The sequence below is a fragment of the Pelobates fuscus genome, chromosome 7, assembly GCF_036172605.1.
Source record: "Pelobates fuscus isolate aPelFus1 chromosome 7, aPelFus1.pri, whole genome shotgun sequence".
NCBI lineage: Eukaryota > Metazoa > Chordata > Amphibia > Anura > Pelobatidae > Pelobates > Pelobates fuscus.
Genome location: NC_086323.1, coordinates 205,232,607 through 205,252,929, shown reverse-complemented (window position 1 = coordinate 205,252,929; position 20,323 = coordinate 205,232,607). Strand labels below are relative to the sequence as shown.

Genomic DNA, 20,323 nt, shown 5'->3' with positions numbered 1-20,323 from the left:
TATTATTATACATAGCGACATGTTTATTATCAGCGCATAGATACTCAGTATTATTATACATAGCGACATGTTTATTATCAGCGTATAGATACTCAGTATTATTATACAGAGCGACATGTTTATTATAAGCGTATAGATACTCAGTATTATTATACAGAGCGACATGTTTATTATCAGTGTATAGATACTCAGTATTATTATACAGAGCGACATGTTTATTATCAGCGTATAGATACTCAGTATTATTATACAGAGTGACATGTTTATTATCAGCGTATAGATACTCAGTATTATTATACAGAGCGACATGATCATTATCCGCGTATAGATACTCAGTATTATTATACAGAGTGACATGTTTATTATCAGCGTATAGATACTCAGTATTATTATACAGAGCGACATGTTCATTATCCGCGTTAAGATACTCAGTATTATTATACAGAGCGACATGTTTATTATCAGTTTATAGATACTCAGTATTATTATACAGAGCGACATGCTTATTATCAGCGTATAGATACTCAGTATTATTATACAGAGCGACATGTTTATTATCAGCGTATAGATACTCGGTATTATTATACAGAGCGACATGTTTATTATCAGAGTATAGATACTCAGTAGTATTATACAGAGTGACATGTTTATTATCAGCGTATAGATACTCAGTATTATTTTACAGACTAGTGACGACATTATTATGTGGATACTGTAGTGTATACCAGCAGTCCCCTCTAGGGGAGCTTTGCACAATGCACAATTTGTCCCTAACCAGCTCCTGTAGTAAGTGTGCAAGGCATGCTGGGATGGACACACCCCCTAGATTTGCTCTCTTCCCAGTGTGTGTATGGAGGTCGGCCATGTTGGGTGTATGTTACAGCAGGAATGTGTATATCAACAAAGGGATCGAACATAATATGTGACTTGTGATCAATAAATCCTGGCTGATTAATAGACGGTATGTTATTGTAAGTCAGCTATCATCAAACATAACAGGTACTCGGCATCATTATACAGAGCGACATGTTTATTATCAGCGTATAGATACTCAGTATTATTATACAGAGCGACATGTTTATTATCAGTGTATAGATACTCAGTATTATTATACAGAGCGACATGTTTATTATCAGTGTATAGATACTCAGTATTATTATACAGAGCGACATGTTTATTATCAGTGTATAGATACTCAGTATTATTATACAGAGCGATGTGTTTATTATCAGTGTATAGATACTCAGTATTATTATACAGGGCGACATGTTTATTATCAGCGTATAGATACTCGGTATTATTATACAGGGCGACATGTTTATTATCAGTGTATAGATACTCGGTATTATTATACAGAGCGACATGTTTATTATCAGGGTATAGATACTCAGTATTATTATACAGAGCAACATGTTTATTATCAGTGTATAGATACTCGGTATTATTATACAGAGCGACATGTTTATTATCAGCGTATAGATACTCGGTATTATTATACAGAGCGACATGTTTATTATCAGGGTATAGATACTCAGTATTATTATACAGAGCAACATGTTTATTATCAGTGTATAGATACTCAGTATTATTATACAGAGCGACATGTTTATTATCAGCGTATAGATACTCAGTATTATTATACAGAGTGACCTGTTTATTATCAGTGTATAGATACTCAGTATTATTATACAGAGCGACATGTTTATTATCAGCGTATAGATACTCAGTATTATTATACAGAGTGACCTGTTTATTATCAGTGTATAGATACTCTGTATTATTATACAGAGCGACATGTTTATTATCAGCATATAGATAGTATTATTATACATAGCGACATGTTTATTATCAGCGCATAGATACTCAGTATTATTATACGGAGCGACATGTTTATTATCAGCGTATAGATACTCGGTATCATTATACAGAGCGACATGTTTATTATCAGTGTATAGATACTCAGTATTATTATACAGAGCGACATGTTTATTATCAGTTTATAGATACTCGGAATTATTATGCAGAGCGACATGTTTATTATCAGTGTATAGATACTCAATATTATACGGAGCGACATGTTTATTAGCTTATAGATGCTCAGTATTATTATACAGATCTACATGTTTACTATCAGCGTATATATATACTCAGTATTATACAGAGCGACAGGTTTATTATCACTATATAGATACTCAATATTATTATACGGAGCGACATGTTTATTATCAGCGTATAGATACTCAGTATTATTATACAGAGCAACATGTTTATTATCAGTGTATAGATACTCAGTATTATTATACAGAGCGACATGTTTATTATCAGCGTATAGATACTCAATATTATTGTGACGGTTGTAAACTGCATCACTGTCTAGTATTCCTTTCTTCCCTTAAAATAGCACAGCCAAATAATCCCCAGAGTAATACATCACTGGTATCGCCAAATAATCCACACTTGAGCCAAAGCTTAATGCTGGAACAAGACTGATTTACTGGAAGCAACAGGCATTCAATTTATACAATAGCAGACTCCTCCTCTGGGCCAGGCTAGATAATTGAGTTTCAGCAAAATACTAAACTCAATTATCTGCTGGCCAGAAATATTAAAATTTTTAACATTTTTAGAAAAGTACTTTCTGCATAACACACAAATACCTGTGTAGCTGAGGATACTGGGAGTCACATATCCAGATTTCACGAAAATCCGTTTGGTAGTTTCCATGTCGCATCGTGTGGAAGTTTGACCGGCTCGCCATGTGGAGGTATCCGATTTAGAGTTCTATGAAATCAGCAGCAAGAGCCGGTCTCCGTTCGCGCCTAATTTCATGAAAACTAACATAGGTATGTTGCAGCTTGTTACATGTGAATGCTCCCCTTGTTCGGTAGATAAAAACTCCTCAATGCCGGTTTGATACGTTGAATGGAAAATAGTCAGTCGGGACTTCCATAATGACCGGACGTTCGTGAGATTGCAATGCCGAAAACAGTTCCAGGCAATCCACGCATAAGTCCCACTGACCGCATTCAGGAGATTTAAGATGGCCACGATCCTTTGTTCTCGCCACGTGTTCGTATGCCGAATGCAGCCACCTAGAAGCACTCAATTAAGTTGCGGTTTTCATGGTTACTTGATGTTCTGATTGCTACCAAGGGTGGTCTCCGTTCGTTTGAACGAACACAAAAATATAACGAATACTATAAATGCACTGAACTAGCAGGGAGAGGAAGTAACCGAATGAGTATAGGTAAAAACAGTGAAATCCTTCCCACAGGCAATACATTTAATTAACCAAAATAGCAGGAAGGGAAATAACCGAATGAATGGAAGGTGATTCTTCACAATGGCCTCCCTGCTTTAGCAGACATGACTGGACCATTAGTCCAAGAATAAGTCCATTTGGCGGGCCAGTCCACATACAGCATTTAAAGGGCCAGACCTTCCCGGGTCTTTGATCCCACGGCAGGAGGCCGGCGAGTAGTCCTCTCCAGGCGTGCAGGTACCTGACCTTCCGCCTGTCAGTACCCAGTGTAATAAGGCAGCCCACTCCCAATAAAGAATCAGCAGAGTGGCCCCCCCACCATAACTAGTTCTGGCCTGTAGGTCCTAGGTTGTAGCGGGGCGGTTCAGTATCCTTGGTCTCCCTGGCGCAGTTAGGCCACCAGCTGTAGTTGCTTGGGGGACAGAGGCCAGTGGTGTTCTGCTCAGGTGTCAGCTATCCTGCTGGGAGGGGGTCAGTGGGTATCGCAGGCTTATCCGCTGTCCCCATGACCCGGTCGGGATGTAGCTGGTGAGGGGAAGGCTCACTTACCTCCTCCTCCTCCTGGTATCCCTGCAGGGAAGGTTGGGGATCTGGACCCCCCTGTCCAGCATCCCTGTACAGAGACCACGGTCCCATGTGCGCCAGTTTGTTTGGGGTTGTTCTCCCCCTCTCCTGGTATCTCCGGCTGCTGTTGGAGTGGAAGGCCGGTTGCCTCCCCTACCCAGGACGCTGGTTGCTGTTGGGTGGGGTGATCGGGCCTCACCTCCTCCTGGAACTCAGGCCGCCGCTGCGGAGGGAGACCGGTTGTTTCCTCTCCCGGTAAAGTGTACTGCTGCTGGGGACCTGGGCCAGCTGCCCAGCATCCCTGTAGGGTTGGCAGAGAGACCTCGGTCCCATCTCCGCCTGCCATCTGTGTGTCCCCCCAGGACAAGTCTATGAGGTCGCCCACCTCTGGTACCTCTGGCTGCTGTTGGGGAGGGAGGCCGGTTGCCTCCCCTCCCCAGGATGCTGGTTGCTGTACGATGGAGGGATCTACCATCACCTCCTCCTGGAACTCAGGCCGCCGCTGGGGAGAGAGACCTGTTGTCTCCTTTCCTGGTAAAGTGTACTGCCGCTGGGGACCTGGGCCAGCTGCCCAGCATCCCTGTAGGGCCGGCAGAGAGACCTTGGTCCCATCTCCACCTGCCATCTGTGGGTCTTCCCCGAACCAACCTATACGGTTGCTCGCCTCTGGTGCTGGTTGAACATAAGAGGGTACAGTGTCCCGGCAATCATCTGGGCTGAGGGGTGGTGGTTGGGCTAAGTTTAACAGTTGATGGTAACCCTGTTCTAGCTCCCATTCGATTGTGATCTGGTGGGTGATATCTGGGTGCAGTCCAGTAGTCTCAGGGAGCTCCAGTGCATACAATCGCCATTCCCTGATTTCCCAATACCGGGATTCCTCGGTGCTGCCAAAGTCACTGTCCTCCTCCAATGCCTCCCATAACAGACCAGGGCCATCATAGTTACTGCCTTCTGGCCTCTCATTCTCAGCCATCCAGGGGCACCTCTGGACTGAGTACCATCGTAGCGCCCGGTAAGCCTTATCCAGCCACAGTTCCTTCCAGATCAGGTCCCACAGTTCTTCCACCCACTTATCCAGGGGTTGTTCTCCTAGGAAGGGTCTCCGCAGAGCTACGAGTACCTGGAACCGCTGTTCTTCACTGGGAAGCTCTCTCCCCGACGCCACTGTACTTCCTCTAAGGCCTCGTACCAGAACTCTTTACGAGTGGCATCTCTCCATTTCAATATACACTCCTCTGATACAGGTCCCTCCTGTTGGGCCAAGTGCTGCTGCAACCTCCAGTGGAACTCCTCTTCCATGTTGCTGTGGATAGGGACGCTGCCCGGTAGCTAGCTCTATCCCTTGAGTCCCTCCGAAGCCAGGGTTGCTGCACGAGTGCTAGTGTTGCCCTCCATGTACAATACACTATTGCCTTCCTTGCATCCTCTGTGCAGGAAAAAAGAACGGATAATCCCGCCGCTGCCAACCAGTTGTGACGGTAGTAATCTGCATCACCGTCTAGTATTCCCTTCTTCCCATAAAATAGCACAGCCAAATAATCACTAGAGTAATAAATCCCTGGTATCGCCAAATAATCCACACATGAGCCAAAGCTTAATGCTGGAACAAGACTGATTTACTGGAAGCAACAGGCATTTAATTTATACAATAGCAGACTCCTCCTCTGAGCCAGGCTAGATAATTGAGTTTCAGCAAGATACTAAACTCAACTATCTGCTGGCCAGAAATACAATTTTTTAAAAAATTTTTTAGTACTTTCTGCATAACATATAAATATATAAATCACATCCCTGTAGCTGAGGATACTGGGAGTCACATATCTAAATTTCACGAAAATCCGTTCGGTAGTTTCCGTGTCGCATCGTGTGGAAGTTTGACCGGCTCGCCATGTGGAGGTATCCGATTTAGAGTTCTATGAAATCAGCAGCAAGAGCCAGTCTCCGTTCACGCCTAATTACATGAAAACTACCATAGGTATGTTGCAGCTTGTTACATGCGAATGCTCCCCTTGTTCGGTAGATAAAAACTCCCGAATGCCGGTTTGATACGTTGAATGGAAAGTAGTCAGTCGGGACTTCCATAATGACCGGACGTTCGTGAGATTGCCATGCCGAAAACAGTTCCAGGCAATTCACGCGTAAGTCCCGCTGATCACATTCGGGAGATTTAAGATGGCCGTCATCCTTTGTTCTCGCCACGTGTTCGTATGCCCGAATGGCGGCCACCTAGAAGCACTCAATTAAGTTGCGGTTTTCGTGGTTACTTGGTGCTCTGATTGCTACCCAGGGTGGTCTCCCTTCGGTAGAACGAATAAATGTCCGAACACAAAAATGTGTTGGGACCCGCTTGGGGGGGTCTGCCTTGGCGTTGGCGGGCGGGCATCCCTCCGGTGGCCATTGGAGCGACTGGATGACCTCCATTTGTCTAGGTATACATGGGGATTGGGGAAAGAGCGCAAGTAACATTTTCTTTTCTTTGGTTTTTACTACATATTGGGGCTGATGTGTGTTGTAGTCCTTGCTGCTTTAGCGCAGGACTTCTCTTTTTGTATTTGTATTTACTTTGTATCACACAGCCTGGTTACAATGCTGCTACCCATCCCATGTGTTCCCTATTGAGGGTTAATAAGTAGAGGGGTGTATATAGGAAATGCCCCTTTCTGTCTCATTGGAGATATCTTTGCCAGAGGCTCAGGGAGGCAGGCTGAGGGGTCAGTGTTGGGACCCGCTTGGGGGGGTCTGCCTTGGCGTTGGCGGGCGGGCATCCCTCCGGTGGCCATTGGAGCGACTGGATGACCTCCATTTGTCTAGGTATACATGGGGATTGGGGAAAGAGCGCAAGTAACATTTTCTTTTCTTTGGTTTTTACTACATATTGGGGCTGATGTGTGTTGTAGTCCTTGCTGCTTTAGCGCAGGACTTCTCTTTTTGTATTTGTATTTACTTTGTATCACACAGCCTGGTTACAATGCTGCTACCCATCCCATGTGTTCCCTATTGAGGGTTAATAAGTAGAGGGGTGTATATAGGAAATGCCCCTTTCTGTCTCATTGGAGATATCTTTGCCAGAGGCTCAGGGAGGCAGGCTGAGGGGTCAGTGTTGGGACCCGCTTGGGGGGGTCTGCCTTGGCGTTGGCGGGCGGGCATCCCTCCGGTGGCCATTGGAGCGACTGGATGACCTCCATTTGTCTAGGTATACATGGGGATTGGGGAAAGAGCGCAAGTAACATTTTCTTTTCTTTGGTTTTTACTACAAAAATATAACAAATACTATAAATGCACTGAACTAGCAGGGAGAGGAAATAACCGAATAGGTAAAAACAGTGTAGGTAAAAACAGTGAAATCCTTCCAACAGGCAATACATTTAATGAACCAAAATAGCAGGGAGGGAAAGAACCGAATGAATGGAACGTGATTCTTCACAATTATTATACAGAGCGACATGTTTAATATCAGTTTATAGATACTCAGTATTATTATACAGAGGTACATGTTTATTATCAGTATATAGATACTCAGTATTATTATACAGAGGTACATGTTTATTATCAGTATATAGATACTCATTATTATTATTATACAGAGCGACATGTTTATTATCAGTGTATAGATACTCAGTATTATTATACAGAGCAACATGTTTATTATCAGCGTATAGATACTCAGTATTATTATACAGAGCGACATGTTTATTATCAGCGTATAGATACTCAGTATTATTATTATATAGAGCGACATGTTTATTATCAGCGTATAGATACTCAGTATTATTATAATATAGAGCGACATGTTTATTATCAGAGTGTAGATACTCAGTATTATTATACAGAGTGACAGGTTTATTATCACTATATAGATACTCAGTATTATTATACAGAGACAGGAACGGAACGAGACAGGGGTGGTCTCTGTTTAGTAGTTTGTAAAGTACAGAATTGGGGAAAGTTTAAAATTTCTGTGAATAGGGGTAATAAAATATAAAGTTTCTTTACAGTTGCTGACCTGGCCCATAGTCGATGGGCAGGAGGCCAGCTTTCACACTCCTCCAGGAATTTGTGGCAAACATCCTCAAAAAGTTACGTTTGTCACAGATATAAAAAAAACCCTGGACATATCCCATTTGTAACGCTTTGAGTTGTCTGCTTTTGCAAATGATATGCCATCATGGGGGTAATTCTCATTCCTTGGCTACCATACAGTCTCTAAGGCAACGTAACCAATCTTAAAGTTTTTAATGTGAACAAACTGAAATGCAAGCCTTATTTTTGATTCTGTAACTTTCTAAAAAACCATAAAACCTGTACGTGGAGGGTACTGTTATATTCTGGAGAGTTTACTGAACACTAATCTACTTATTACACACCTGGGTTTCTTCCTGTACATAGTTAGTTTTCTTATTTTATTTGGTTCCTTTTTTTTTTGTTTCTATGTTATTGATGCATGCTACTTTTGAGGCTCTTGGCCTATGTGGATGCAGGCTGGTAATTTACTCTCACGACTTGACCTAAAGAGATGGGGTCCTGTTTTACGGTTCTAAATGGACTTAACCCCTCCCCCGCATAACCTTTCTTGAGTATGCTGAGGGTCAGCAATGTCAATCCCATGCTCCCTGTAGATAAAATGCAAACTAGCAACATTAATGTGGTAAGTCTTGCTATTGTAAACACATTCGGCAGAGAAGTTGTGCCCTTGGCTGATCAGTCGGCCTACATTCCACCTAGACCTATTACCGTCTTATATTCTAGATGTCATACTGGCGACCCAATTACCGTACAACCCTGGCTATAACAATTTTTTCCCTTAACGCCAAAGGTTTGATACCCCGCACAATCGAAGGGTAGTCCTACCGAATCTCATCCCCAGGATCGGATGGGTTCACCAATCTCTATTCCCAAACATTTAATGCAATTCTCACACCTCACCTTTTGTAAATGCTTCAAGCGCACATTACCACTTTACAAAAAACAGAAAAATCCCCCACAACATGCCTAGATTTCCGGCCTATATTATTTCTAAATTGCAACACTAAACTCTATGCAAAATCCTGGCCAATAGACTCTCCACAGTTCTAAATAATCATTCATAAAGGGACACTATTGTCACGAGTGCAACTACATATATTCCTGACCCTATAGTGTTAACACCACCATCTAGCCTCCCTGGACCCCTCATGCCTCCATAAATGTAGTAAAAATCTTACTGTATTCAAGCCAGAAGCTGTAAATCTGCATTCTGTTAGACTGGGAAAAAAAACAAGCAGTATGCTGACATGTGGTAGCCTGATCCAATCACAGTGCTTCCCCATAGGATTGGCTGAGACTGACAAAGAAGCAGATCAGGGACAGAACCAGCATGATTCAAACACAGCCCAGGCCAATCAGCATCTCCTCATAGAGATGAATTGAATCAATGAATCTCTATGAGGAAAGTTCAGTATCTGCATGCAGAGGGAGGAGCCACTATATCACAGGATGCTGTGCACAGTGCTGCCCTGTGCTCTGCTGACAGCAGATCTGAGTGGATTGAGGCATTTTATGCCTCAATCAACTCTGAAGTCCCTCTGGTGGCAGTCTGAGTGACTGCAACTGGAGGTGTTCCTAGCTTTCAATGTAAACACTGTATTTTCTCTAAGTGCTGCTTCTAAGTGTGTGGTTGGAGATATTCTGGAGAGTTTTACAGAAGCTTCAACTGTCTAAGATCTTGCTAAGAGTTTTCTTTTTTACTGTTACAAGTAAAATTCATCTGTAGGAAAAGGTTACTGATTGCACAAGGTTTGATTTCCTGTTGGTAATTATAAGGCTTTTGATTTGATTAGTTAAATACTTGTTATTGATTGCTGGTTAATTAGCTAATGTTTGCAAATAAGCAGAGGCCTACCCAGGTGTTAAACATTCCTAGTGGGTGGTGTTTTTAGGAGTATATAAGGGTTGTTGTCATTAGCTTGGCTAATATAGCTTGGTTGCTTCTAAGTGTGTGATTGGAGATATTCTGGAGAGTGCTGCTTCTAAGTGTGTGGTTGGAGATATTCTGGAGAGAAACTGGAGGTAATCTGAGGTATTCAGGAGGACAAAAATGTAAGATTTGTTTGATTTAAATTATTCATCTCATTGGAATGGCAGACTTAGTTCCGTGTAATAGTTGCTATGCATTTGTTTCACGCTCCACTTTTTGGAGGTTTGGTTGTTGTCTAATCTGTAGACAGTTCTCTATATTGTGGCAGGAGATTGTATTTTTGAAATCTGAGATTTGTAAATTATCTGGTAAACAAACTCAGACTGGAACTGCTGCAAAGTCACTGCCGCAGAGACATACTAGGAATGGCAGATGGATTACTGTAGGATCTGGTAGACTTAGAGTTGTGGATAAAAGGCATATTGCACAGTCAGTTGCTCTACATAATTCGTTTTCTGCACTTTCAGAGTGTAATGGTGTTATGGAGACAGACTCAGGCACTGAGGGCAGTGGTGTTGTGGAGACAGGCTCAGGCACTGAGGGTAGTGGTGTTGTGGAGACAGGCTCAGGCACCGAAGCCAGTAGTGTTGTGAAGACAGGCTCAGGCACTGAAGGCAGTAGTGTTGTGGAGACAGGCTCAGGCACTGAAGGTAGTGGTGTTGTGGAGACAGGCTCAGGCACTGAAGGTAGTGGTGTTGTGGAGACAGGCTCAGGCACTGAGGGTAGTGGTGTTGTGGAGACAGGCTCAGGCACTGAGGGTAGTGGTGTTGTGGAGACAGGCTCAGGCACTGAGGGTAGTGGTGCTGTGGAGACAGGCTCAGGCACTGAGGGTAGTGGTGTTGTGGAGACAGGCTCAGGCACTGAGGGTAGTGGTGTTGTGGAGACAGGCTCAGGCACTGGGGGTAGTGGTGTTGTGGAGACAGGCTCAGGCACTGAGGGTAGTGGTGTTGTGGAGACAGGCTCAGGCACTGAGGGTAGTGGTGTTGTGGAGACCGGCTCAGGCACTGAGGGTAGTGGTGTTGTGGAGACAGGCTCAGGCACTGAGGGTAGTGGTGTTGTGGAGACAGGCTCAGGCACTGAGGGTAGTGGTGTTGTGGAGACAGGCTCAGGCACTGAGGGTAGTGGTGTTGTGGAGACAGGCTTGGAGACTATGGTGAGGCCTAATAGAAAACAGTTGTTGTTGGGGGATTCCATCATAAGAGGTGTGGAGATGGACAATGGTGGTCTTGTGAGATGTCTTCCCGGAGCTACTGCTCACAGAGACCGGAGACGCATTTGTAATATTGTTTAGCAAGCAAAGCAGGAAGATGAATTGGATGTACTTGTCCATCTAGGGACAAATTACTTGGCTTGCAATGAGGTTTCAGAGGTTAAGGACGTTTTTGCCAATGATACTTGGCAGGTTGCTTCCACATGGTCATTCTCTGAAGTTCTGCCTGTGCATAACTCTCAGAACGACAGGCGGATGCGTATTAGGGACTTTAATTTGTGTCTTGGTGAATGGTATCAGGAGCAAGGATTTGGCTTTATTTCTCATGGTAGCTCTGTTTGGAATGGAAATAAACTGTACAAAAAAGATGGTTTGCATCTTTCTCAAAAGGGAACAAATGTTCTCAGTGAGCAGTTCAGAGGTTTTGCAAGGATGTATTTAAACTAGGAGGAGGGGCAAATGGTTGATAAAACATCAATCCAATTGCCCCCCAAAACAAGGACAGAAGGTGCCTGTAGCAAGTGTGTTAAAAAATGATAAGCTCCTCCTAACTTGAATAGCATGTTTACTATATATACATATATATTACCTTTAAGCTACTGTACCTAATCGATTGAAATACTCACTATGGCTGACCAGCCTGCACCCAACTTGGTTTTGCTGATATTATTTTATGTTTTGTTTACTTGTCGACGTTAAACCATATTGTATAAAAAAGAAAAAAAGAGGCACGAATACTATGGAAATGTTAGTTACCATTGTTATCGAACCCTGTACTGTTTTCTAAATGCGCATTTCCCTCTTTTTATTCTGTATCCCAACTAATATGCCTCAATAAAATACAGATTGACTAAAAAAAAAAAAAAATGATAAGCTTAGAGTCATGTTTACAAATGCTCGCAGTTTAGGGAATAAGATTCATGAACTTGTGGCAATAATGGAAACTGATAATGTAGATTAAGTCGCTGTTACTGAGACATGGTATAATGAGAAAAATGACTGGGACATAGCAATACCAGGGTTTTCTTTATATAGAAACGACTGGGAAGGCAAGAAAGGGGGAGGGGTGGCCCTGTATGTGAAGGATAGCATAAAATCTTGCCTAATAAAAGTTAGTGAGGCGAACATAGAGTCCGTTTGGGTTACGTTAGAATTTGGTAATCACACATTAACTCGTGTAGGTGTGATTTATAGGCCCCCAGGACAAATAGAAGAGTTAGATAATCTACTAGTTGAGGAAATAGCTAAAATGACAATGAAGGGGGAAGTTATCATCATGGGTGACTTTAATCTTCCTGATGTGAATTGGAAAACAAAAATAGCTACTTGTGCCAGGAGCATACATATTCTAAACTCCCTACTGGGATTGTCTCTAAAACAAGTCGTTGAGGAGCCAACTCGTAAAGAGGCCATACTAGATTTAGTGTTAACAAATGGAGATTTGGTATCAGATATTACTGTAGGTGAAAGTTTAGGATCCAGTGATCATCAGTCAGTGTGGTTTAATATAATAACAGTGACTGAGTCACACCACACAAAACAAAAGTTTTAGACTTTAGAAAAACAGACTTTTCTAAAATTAGAATATGTGTAAAGGAGTCATTATCAGACTGGAGCAATTTTAAATGGAGTCCAATAGAAATGGGATTATTTAACCCCTTAAGGACATATGACGTGTGTGACACGTCATGATTCCCTTTTATTCCAGAGGTTTGGTCCTTAAGGGGTTAAAAGTTGCACTGCTGAAGGCAACAGAAAATTGCATTAGGCTTGTCAGTAAAAGCAAAAAATTCAAGAAGCCACTGTGGTACTCTGCAGATGTGGCCAAAATAGTAAATAAGCAAAGTTAGCATTTAGTAATTATAAAAAAAAAAAAACAGTGAGGAAGACAGAATGATCTAAAATATTAGGCAGAAAGAGGCTAAGCAAGTTATAAAAGCTTCCAAATCACACACCGAAAAGAAAATAGCACAGTCAGTAAAAAAAGGGGACAAAATTGTTTTAGATGCATAAATGAGTAAAGGAAAGTAAAACAAGGATTAGTTAGATTAAAAACAAAAGAAGGAAGCTATGTAGAAGAGGATAAAGGTCTAGCTGACTGTCTTAATGCATATTTTTGTTCAGTATTTACAGATGAAAATGAAGGAAAGGGGCCTGTTAGGAAAAAGGACAAATTAGTAATTTATTACATGTGAGTTTACAGAGGAAGAGGTTCTATTTCAACTGTCAAAAGTAAAGACAAATAAGTCAATGGGTCCTGATGGAATACACCCAAAGTTATTAAAAGAGCTCAGTGGTGTACTAGCAAAACCATTGACAGATTTATTTAACCAATCATTGTTAACAGGATTAGTCCCAGAAGATTGGAAGTTAGCAAATGTTGTGCCCATTCACAAGAAAGGTAGTAGGGAGGAGTCAGGCAACTATAGGCCAGGAAGCCTTACTTCAGTAGTGGGGAAAGTAATGGAAACCATGTTAAAGGATAGGATTGTTGAACATCTACAAACACATGTGATGTAGATTAATTTAGATGTCTATCTGTTCCTGTCCAAATCTGAGATGATTAAATTGCGTATACGCAGAAGTAAGCTCACACTGACACATGGAGTTCAGGTTAAAAGCACTTCAGAAAATTTAATGCAATCTGAACAAAGCAGGCTTTGCAAGTCCTTTTTAAAGATAAAATTACATCATTGTAAAATCAAGATAAGAAGTGAGGAAACATTGTCAATTGGCTAAGAGAAGAAGTGGTTAGTTAAATGCCCTCCCTGTTGGGTGTTACGTCTTACATCATAACTGACGTCATAAAGTTCTCCTCCAGATTTCAGCGCCATCTTGCTAGCACGAGGAGTTCTTTCGATGGGAGGGGGCATTTTGGCAGCTATCCATAAAGAGTAGCTGGTACCTTTAGTCTTTCAAGGTTAGTATCCTCAGTATTCTCAAGGCCTCTTTGGCAATTATACACTCTATCAATACTATCTGCTACAGTGTGTTCTTTGAATCAGAAGATTCTAGCATTTTCTGCTGACATGCTGTTTCTACGAACAAAGGAATCTTGTAAAGTTTAAACTACGAGGCATGAGAGCTGAATATGAGAATATAGTATTAAAGGGGCCCAGTAAGGATTATATAGTTTATAAGGGGCCTAATAATGGATATAAGTTATAAGGGGTTAATAATTATACAACAGTCCCCCCTATAGAGTGTTAATTGCAAAAAAAAAAAAGGATAAACTTTATTGGTTAGTTCCAGAAGACAGGTTAGCCCAAAGGCACAAAACCCTATGAAGTAACGATTCTTAAAGTCTTCTTAGTTCTTCAGAGGGACATCATGAATAGACAAGCTTACATTACCATATGGACCTGTGTTATCTGGAATATAGGCACAACAAGTCATGGTGACAGGTAAACGTTGTTGGTTGCAATAGATATAATAAATGCAAATCAAAATATTATTATTATTATTATTAGGTACCCCCCTTGGCACACCTATGGCATCAATATATATATATATGTGTCAAACTTTCCCTTTAGAGGGGTGCTCCTCTTTATGTTCTGAAGCATGAATGTGGTGTGTCAAGAGTACCTTGTCATGTATTATGTGTATGGACATAATAACCTTGGCTAGGGCGCATTTGCTTATGCATTGTAGTATTAAACCTGTCCCACGCTACATCAGCGTAGGTGGACTCGGATCATTTAGTCAATATTAATATCACCACAAACTCAGGATGGGCAAATAATCCTGAGGGAGCTTGGCGTTTGGATCTCTTTAGCTTCACGAGGTCTCCTTTTGGGGTCCTCGGCTTTCCATCGATGGCAGGTGGTCAGGCATTATTATGGCCATCAAACACCTACTTGCTGGAATCTTTTTATTTAACAAGTCATTTTTTCTTTAGAGTCAAAAGTGTGACAAAATCAACAAATGTCACTTCTCATGTTGCAGAGAGAGTCTTGAATCTGGAACAATGAATCCACTGAGTGATCTCTGCAACTTTCACAATGCACTACTGGGTATATGGTCTTGGTTGTCACATTGATGACCGGCTAGGCTTCTGGCCATTCTGACAAAATGTCTATTATAACTAGTGCATATTTGACCCAGTAGCTCTTTGTCACCTGGATTCTTGAAAGGGATATTGAGAGTTAGCTAGGTGCTTAGGGGTATTTTAGAGATCAAAGAGTTCATGAGGGTCTTGGATAGGTATAAAGTTCCATGGGCTCACTGCCCAGTACATGTTTTTGGGTAAACAGAGCTTGAGAGTGTTGGAGTACAGCCCGTCTTCAAGGGTTGCCCCTTTCTGTTTTTCCAGCTTTGTATTTCTTCAGGGTCAGCAGCTGCTTGTCATTCTTTCAGAAGCTTGAGATCTGTAGGTAGGATCTACATGGTGAGTATAGAAGTTTCTTTAGCGGACACCCTTCTGTCCACTTCCCTTGGTGCACTTGTGGCTTGGTTGGCAGCTTTTGGGCAGCTGAGTGGTGCTTCTTATCTACCAGATTGATCCAAAATAATGTGCTGCACCCAGGGCATATCTTGAGTCAGTGTAGATATTGGCATGTCTTCCTTCAGGCATTTTGTATGCCACTGAGAAGGCTGTCAATTCAGCGTCTTGAGCAGATGTGAATGAGGAAAGTGAAGATGCTTGACGTACCTGATCTTCTGTAGCAATAGCAAATCCAGTATGGTACCTTTCCTCATTATCCGCAAACAGAGTGGAGTCAGGATCTGGTAAAGCTACTGCATGCTCTGTTGAAAGGTGTCTTGTTTCTTCTTTCATCTGTTCAAAGCAACCATGAGGAGCAGTAGGAGAGGTTTCCTCACCTATTTCTGTGTGAGATTGGGGGGTATTTGTCTTTCTATTTACAGTTCTCTTGCTGACCCCCCCTCTGTAGAGAGTTGCAAATTGATTGTTAGTGTTTCCATGTGTTCCTTTCATGAGATTTCTGGGGCCTTAATGAAGAAAAAACATGAGGGACAGCCACCTCCCTTACAGGTGTCTTACTTCCATGGGAATCTGGGTCAGGACCGCACTATTTCCTTGAGAGTGCCCAAAACAGTTCTTTCATGTCTGAATAATTTTTCGTTAGTGTGGTATTCCCCCCTGGGAAGTGGCGGAAGAGTGGCCAGAGCAACTTTCCTGCAAAATGTAATGTTGTCAGGTAGAGGCAGAGTTGTCTATGGGTGGAGGAAATTGGTAAGGAATAAGAAGGGAGGAAGCATATAAAGGATATAGATATGGTGGTGGGGAGATGGAAGAATGAGTAGTGGATAGAGTGAGAGGGAAGAAGGTGGAGTAGGAGGAGGAGAAGGCGGAGTAGAGGGAGGAGTAGGAGGAGGAGAAGGAGGAATAGAGGAGGAGAAGGAGGAATAGAGGAGAAGTAGGAGGAGAGAGGAGAAGGTGGAGTAGAAGGAGAAAGTGGAGTAGAGGGAGGAGTAGGAGGAGGAGAAGGAGAAATAGAGGGAGGAGTAGGAAGAGGAGGGAGGAGTAAGAGCAGGAGGAAGGGGTGGGGGGGGGTAGAGGAGAAGGAGGAGGAAAGAGGAGAAGGTGGAGTAGAGGAAGGAGTAGGAGGAGAAAGTGGAGTAGAGGGAGGAGTAGGAAGAGGAGGGAGGAGTAAGAGCAGGAAGAAGGAGTAGGAGGAGGAGAAGGTGGAGTAGAGGAAGGAGTAGGAGGAGAAAGTGGAGTAGAGGGAGGAGTAGGAGGAGAAAGTGGAGTAGAGGGAGGAGTAGGAAGAGGAGGGAGGAGTAAGAGCAGACATTAAAATGATGGAATATGTTCCTCTATAAGCTGTGAACCACTCCTGAAGTATAAATATAGGTAAGTTATGCTTAATGGTCATGACTTAAGGTCATGACTTAAGGTCAATCCAGGTATCTAGTAAAATGTCAATATCACAACATTCTAGTATAAGTGGTAGAAGCGAAGAGTGATGTACAAAGATTAGTAGATACATGGAACATCCTTCCAGTGCAAGTGGTAAAAACTAATAGTGGTATAGAAAAGGTAGTAGATACTTGACACAGCCTTCCACTGGTAGGGGGATAACAGTGAAATTATGTGCTGCATGTGATATACACAATGTGTTATTTGTTGCTCTAGCATGAATGCAGATATGTGAGGCTTTATGTCAATCAAATAAATCAAATTTTGCAAAGCAATTTAAAGTAAAAGGGGGTATACTCAATTTTGCTAGAGAATGGGTTAAAGCACACAAAATACGTTCTTTGCAATCACTATGACACCCGATGGTCATTTTTCTTATATATTTCAAAATAAGAGTCTGTTTTCTAAGTTTTTCTTTTAACTCCCAGTATATTTCTTTCAGGTTTATGTGTCAGGAGAGATTTTACTGAAATAAGTGACAAGAACAGAAATACATGAAGTATGGCGATGAAGAAATCTTTTAATAACATAATCAAAAAGTCTAACTCTGAAAAATCAAGCATTTTATCAGATTCATATATGTTCTCACAACAGATAGTAAACACAAACCTCACACCTTTCTCATGTTCTGAATGTGGAAAATGTTCTAGCTGTACACAATCTCTTGTTAGACATCAGAGAACTCACACAGGAGAGAAACCATTCTCATGTTTTGAATGTGGAAAATGTTTTGTCAATAAAACAAACCTTGTGCTACATCAGAGAACTCACACAGGAGAGAAACCATTCTCATGTTCTGATTGTGGAAAATGTTTTAGTCGTAAAGACACTCTTGTTAAACATCAGAAAATGCACACAGGAGAGAAACCATTCTCATGTTCTGAATGTGGAAAATGTTTTAGTAGTAGAGACACGCTTGTTGGACATCAGAGAACTCACACAGGAGAGAAACCATTCTCATGTTCTGAATGTGGAAAATGTTTTGTCAATAAAACAAACCTTGTGCTACATCAGAGAACTCACACAGGAGAGAAACCATTCTCATGTTCTGATTGTGGAAAATGTTTTAGTCGTAAAGACACTCTTGTTAAACATCAGAAAATGCACACAGGAGAGAAACCATTCTCATGTTCTGAATGTGGAAAATGTTTTAGTAGTAGAGACACGCTTGTTGGACATCAGAGAACTCACACAGGAGAGAAACCGTTCTCATGTTCTGAATGTGGAAAATGTTTTAGTCGTAAAGAAACTCTTGTTATACATCAGAAAACTCACACAGGAGAAAAAACATTTGCATGTTCTGAATGTGGAAAATGTTTGGTCAATAAAACAAAGCTTGTGCTTCATCAGAGAACGCACACAGGAGAGAAACCATTCTCATGTTCTGAATGTGGAAAATGTTTTAGTAGTAGAGACACACTTGTTGGACATCAGAGAACTCACACAGGAGTGAAACCGTTCTCATGTTTTGAATGTGGAAAATGTTTTAGTCGTAAAGAAACTCTTGTTGCACATCAGAGAACTCACACAGGAGAGAAACCATTTGCTTGTTCTGAATGTAGCAAATGTTTTAGTAGTAAGGCAAATGTTGTTATACATCAGAGAACTCACACAGGAGAGAAACCGTTTGCATGTTCTGAATGTGAAAAATGTTTTAGTAGTAAATACTTTTTTGTTAAACATCAGAGAACTCACACAGGAGAGAAACCGTTCTCATGTTCTGAATGTGGAAAATGTTTTAGTATTAGAGGCACACTTGTTAGACATCAGAGAACTCACACAGGAGAGAAACCTTTCTCATGTTCTGAATGTGGAAAATGTTTTAGCCGTCACTCAGTTCTTGTTACACATCAGAGAATTCACACAGGAGAGAAACTGTTCTCATGTACTGAATGTTAAAGAGATTTATCTGTTAATCCTAATCTCCAGGTGAGGTGTCGCTTAAGATTTTATAATGTATATGGATTAAAATAGGAATAAAATGTTGTGGCAAACACCGCCACTGTACATTGTCCATTCTGTACATATCCTGTTTCATGTCAAATGTGTATGCCTTTAAGAACCAAGTGTCCGTAATGTGGTTCAGACAAGTAAAAGTATTCATATGCTAATATTCGTATGCTGGCGGCATGAAAACCGCCAGCCTCCCTGCAAATCGTTTCACGAACGGTGAATTTCATCACTGTTCTTGAAACAACTAAACTACCGAATGGAGACCACACACAGGGAGTCGTGTGGCCCTCATTAAGGGTTGCAACAATGTTGCAATCGGTAATTAAGAGCATTCAGGGTGGCCGTCGTTCGGCTACCGACCATGCAGCGGTCGGCCATCTTGGATCCTTTGTTAGCCCAGCGGTATTTGGTCATCGAGCGCCTGGAACTAAAATCGGCTACTCGACGGCACGAATACCGCTGGACTTCCAAGCCGTTCGGGAGCCCCAGTCTTTCGGTAATGTGGTTCCCTAAGTTCATTCGGTAGTTTGAAGGGAACTTAACTGTAATGTCTATTTCATGCGGCGTTCGGTTATTTGAGCTGGGATCTGAGCGGAACTGTGCGCTCAGACCCCAGCTATCTACCGAACGTTCATCCATTTAAATATACCGAATATTGTACAAGTTATGTATTTTAATGTAAAATGTCAGTTCTGCTGCATGGAGGGGTAATCCAATTAACTGTATATTCTAGTGGGAGTATCCCTCTCGTGCAGCAATGCCTGATGGGAGAAATGTCCAGATTATTCAGTTCCCCATGTAGTCCTCTACTGTACAACCCCTGAAATGTCAGTAGGGAAACCCCTTGCACGGGGAATCCCATAAATACTGGAAGTCTGTGAATAAAGCCTCAGTTGACCTCCAAGCTATGTGTCATCTAGTTCTTGGAGGGAAGGGATTGTAACTACGCTACCTGCCTTTTGCCTATTTTTGGATCTGCTTATTCTGTCTACCAGCGGAGATACCGTGGATAATACCACTACCCTGCTACAAATGTCTTGTATTGTGAATTTTTATTAAATAGTAACTGTGATAGTAGCAGTCCATGTACATATGATGCATTGGTATTGTGGCACCCCCATGCTATCATCCGGGGGTGCCTAATCTGCAACGCTAACTCTGCTCTACTTGGTAGCAGACTAAACGGCAACCGGGATACATTGTGGTTATATGTTCTGGTTGTTATACTAACTAGTCTGTTCCACTGGTAATACCAGGTATCTTTATTATGGTTCCTTAGCATGACTCAAGTTTGCATGGATTCCAACCAAGACCTCCTCAAAGAAACAAGACACACGCTTCTGACTGACAACTTATAGGATCACTATTTCTTAGCTTCAGCTTTTATTAAAACCGCAGCACACACATGAAATGTGTTTACAGATTATTAATACCAATGTGAATATGAATTGGGTTAGGAGACCAGACAGAGGAATTAAATTAGGTTGAGCTAATTATTCC

At 41.8% G+C, this 20,323-nt stretch overlaps 1 protein-coding gene across 1 annotated transcript; it reads left to right on the top strand.

The window, feature by feature from the left end:
• The first annotated feature begins 865 nt into the window (after window positions 1-865).
• LOC134568475 (gastrula zinc finger protein XlCGF26.1-like) lies at window positions 866-18,855 on the top strand. The gene is made up of 2 exons (XM_063427086.1): window positions 866-961; window positions 17,313-18,855. Exon 2 carries the CDS (start codon window positions 17,372-17,374, stop codon window positions 18,767-18,769), a length of 1,398 nt encoding a protein of 465 aa, XP_063283156.1. The 5' UTR covers window positions 866-961; window positions 17,313-17,371; the 3' UTR covers window positions 18,770-18,855.
• The last annotated feature ends 1,468 nt before the right edge of the window (window positions 18,856-20,323 follow it).